This window comes from Bactrocera latifrons, unplaced genomic scaffold (genome assembly GCF_001853355.1).
Source record: "Bactrocera latifrons isolate USDA-ARS-PBARC rearing strain unplaced genomic scaffold, ASM185335v1 scaffold_658, whole genome shotgun sequence".
Lineage (NCBI taxonomy): Eukaryota > Metazoa > Arthropoda > Insecta > Diptera > Tephritidae > Bactrocera > Bactrocera latifrons.
The window spans coordinates 101,306-105,356 of record NW_017537332.1 but is presented as its reverse complement, the minus strand read 5'-3'; the positions used below and the strand labels follow the sequence as shown (position 1 = coordinate 105,356).

At 36.2% G+C, this 4,051-nt stretch overlaps 1 protein-coding gene across 1 annotated transcript in view; it reads right to left on the bottom strand.

Moving 5' to 3' along the window:
- Positions 1-1,006: 1,006 nt before the first annotated feature.
- LOC108975492 (protein Gawky-like) overlaps positions 1,007-4,051 on the bottom strand; it is a 5,983-nt gene continuing 2,938 nt past the window's right edge. The window contains exons 2-3 of the mRNA XM_018943997.1: positions 1,435-2,405; positions 1,007-1,345 (exon numbers count right to left, since the gene is read on the bottom strand). Of these exons, the coding sequence (XP_018799542.1) occupies positions 1,199-1,345; positions 1,435-2,405 (1,118 nt within the window). The 3' untranslated portion in view covers positions 1,007-1,198. The remainder of the gene's footprint in view (positions 1,346-1,434; positions 2,406-4,051) is intronic.

The window sequence follows — 4,051 nt, the reverse complement described above, 5'->3', positions numbered from 1 at the left end:
CGTGACCAGATATGCTTACGCTATTTTTTTACATTTATAATTTCCCATATTATTACTATGTATGACTCCATGATAATAATAATAATAAAAACTATAATACAACGCTAATGGTTGGTTTTTTTATAATTCGTAACTATATAAGGAAAAATATATAATTGTATAAAACTTTCTATATGTATAAATATATTATTAATTTATTTATGCCGTACAGTTGATAATTTTAACCACGTGCGTAATATAAAGACATGAAATAGTGGGTTAACGTATGTATGTATTATTATATGCAAAAATTTCCCATGGTTTTCCTGGTTCAAACTCTTGAACTAAATCAGTGTACGTGGCAGCAGGTGTAGGCTGAGCAACAGACCARTCTTTATTCTTATTTTCAGTTTATGAATCCGGCCATCCATCTCCAATATTTCGTCCAGTCGATCAAGTTCTAAATATGACATGACCTACTCAATATGGAAAAAATTTTATTATTTTAAAATGCTTACCCATCGTTTTGCAGGACCAACACCTGATAAATTTTGTTTTGTTGTTCCTAGAGCTCTTAAAAATCTGTGCTATCTGACGTTAGATCTTTCTCAGTAAGTTTCCACTGAGTAATAAGTTTTGACTGTGTGTTTGGACCTCCCGGATAGCTGCTATGCTGCATTTATACAAAAAAATATAGAATAAAAACAAAGAAATTTATGTGAAAAACTTAGCTAGCCTAAGTTAAAATCATTTCCGAAAATTTTCCCTGCAACTCACTTATGGCATCATGTTGCCTAATATATTCCATGTTAGAATTATTGGCATGTGCTGTAGCGTGTTGTTGCGTATTTTGTGGTATGGACTGCTGCTGCTTTGGTTCAATATGAACACTTGATGTGCGTTTATTTGATTTTGTAARTTTTGGAGTACTGCGCCACTTGAAGATGCTAAAAATCGTATAATAAACACATTCTTAAAAAAATGTATTAACATAAATTTACCTTAATATTTGTCAATAATTGATATAAAAGTACAAGCATTGAGGATGGTAAAGGTTCTGATATGATTTAGCTAGACAAGTATCCACTGTGAACAGCTAGTTGAATTTGCTGCACAAGTACACGCAGCTGTTGAGCAGATGATTGATTGTTACTACTTGAAGTTGAATTTACAGTCGCTGAGACATTAGCGACCCCTGGACTAAAAGTAACAGCAGTATTCATAGCTTGTGGGACATTAGAACGTGGTGTGGTACTGGATTCAAATACTTTTGCACTGGAAGTGATTGTATGGAATTGAGCGCTGCTATATTTGTGTTATTACCACTAACACCAGCACCGTTGCTGCTCATACTGTTCAACATATTCTACAAATAAATAACCACACAAACGTAAATATTAATACATACGAGTAAACACAAGAGGTAGAATAAATTTAATGCATACTATGACTTACCGGAGGGAAAGGCACATTAGACTGTGAGGCCGATGAGGGATAGCGTCCCGCAAAAGTGCCCCCAGTGTTTGTGTGATCACTATAAGAACCCAGGGATTCTTCGTGTCGTCTCCAATCTGTAGATATAGGAGCACGAAGTAAATCAGCAGCCTCCTCGATGTTCATATTGGTATTAATTAAGGCTCGTTCTACATCTTCCTTTTTAAAGCCATTTCCCACAAGAAGACGATACTGGTTACTCTGTTTTATCACATCTCTGTTCAAGTTACTAACATTAACACCACCTATTTTTTGCAGAGTTTTGCCAACAATGGCAGCATGAGTATTCCAGACAGATGGCAAGTCTGTACCATCGCTACCTCCACTTGCACCCCAGCCAGAAGTACTACCTGATATTTTATTTTGGTTCTTACTCCAAGACGGTGGTGAATCGTTCCAAGAATTAGCTCCACCAACACTAACGTCTAGCTGTACTATACCAGTAGTAGTTTTATCATCCATCCAATTAACGCCTGAATTTGGGCCCACATTATGATTGACTTCATCACCCCAAGAAGTGGTGTTACGTGAGCTTACATTTAAGTTAGTGGCATGGACCCACATAGAATTATCAGGTTTATGCTGATTAACACCAACACCAGGACCAACACCTGAACTAAGTCGTCCTTGCGGACCTACACTGCTTATAGGGTTGTTGGCACTACCGCCAACGACTGACGCATTTATTACGATTGGATTATTTCCCAATCCATTGCCAGAGCTATTACCCAGGCTACCGCCTGCATTCGTCGTGTTCTGATTGCCTACAGTGTTTCGCGTTAAATGCCTATTCAGTGGATCTGATATATCCTTCCAATGAGAACCACTCCCACCAGGTATACGTGACTGTTGTCCCGACAATGATGTCCCGTCGTCATAGTTGGGAATATTGCGGCGGTGCGGAGGTAGCGATGGTTCTTCCCACCCAGTAACTTAACCTGCCATTGATGTTATATCTTTCGGTCCAACCACCGCCGAAGAAGGTCCCCAGTGAGCGTTCACGTTGCCGCTTATACCAACAGGGTTTATGGCATTAATATTACCAGGGGGGTTACTATGTAAGGCGTTTCGCAAGTGGAAACGCTCGTTAATGAAAAAAAGCAACTCTGTAAGGCGACAAGCACATTGGAAATCGCGTTTTGCGAATTTTTGATTCGACATCAAACTGGCATGAGCAACAGACAAAAAATATAAGTTTATAAGGCATATTTGTAGTTTTAATAAAAAAAAATTTATTTAGCAGGGAATATTCTAAAAATAAACAAACAAACCCAACCCAAATCGAAATTTTAATTAATTATATGAAAACACATTCGGAACTTTCCAAAGGACAACTGAAAACTGTGGACGAGAAAAATGCTGCAAATAATTTATGGAAAAAGTTGGTATGTGACCTTAATGCTGCGGGCCCACCATCGTGCGATGTTTTAAAATGGAAAAAGGTAAAAACGATTAATTATAAAATTTTGAAGCACATATTACTTAATTATTGCTCCTTAACACCGTTGGAGGAGCAGGTTAGTGAGCTTCTGGCAATGGAAATATCCGTCAGTGGAATAAGCGGCACCTTAGAATTTAGTGCAGCACGGTTAACGCAACCAAGTGGGTCAGACATCACAACCGACGAAATCCGACAGAATGAGCCAACACCAGTGGATGAAATGCCACATTGCTCACGTCAAAGAGTCGCTCCGCAAAAAAAAAGAGTCTTTTAAATAAGCAGGTGGATAACCAAATCGCTTATCACAAAGGTTCATTAAAAGTGTTGTCTGAAATTAATGACAACCTAAAGGTGATTTCAAAATGTATGAAAAAAACCATAAAATGGGTAAAAGAAAATATAAATTGGCTGTTAAAAAACTCGAACACAAAAAAAGGATTGATATGGACAAAATAAAACTAAAATTTGCAAAATTAGATCTAACAAAGCAAATGCTAGAAATTGAACGGCCCGACCAATAAAAATGTTGTATTTTAGTTATTGACATTGAAGTCCATTACTTATTTTTTAATACCTACTGATAATTGTTTATTTATTATAGTAATAGTTTAAATGAATTATTTTGATTTCAAAACGTATTTTGTGTTGATGTGATAGTTTTTACTTTTTATTACATATATAATACTTACATATATAGATATGTATACACATGTGCAACAGACTAAGGCTTTATATCATTAATGTGAATTTTAATCAAAAAAATGTGAAAATGTGAAAAATTAAAAGTTTTTATTAAATAGACTTATATGTTTATAAAGTAATCATACTGTTTTTTATTTGATCTTTTAAACGTTTAGCAATACATATTGGTTTGATTCGCATTTCCTATGGTTTCAGTATTACTAGCATCAACTTCTTCAACTTCTATTGCTATATTGGCAGGTGATTCCGCATTAAAAAGAGTGCAAATATTATGAAGAGCACAACAGAGAACGTCTATCATAGAGAAGGTTCACGGCGCGGAGATCGTAAAAATATTTTTGGCTAACTCGGTCGAGATGAGCCAGTTTCACCACTGCCAGCTCGGCAGGAGAAATTTTAACATTTTCGTATGAACAGAGCTGAGCGTGAAATAAA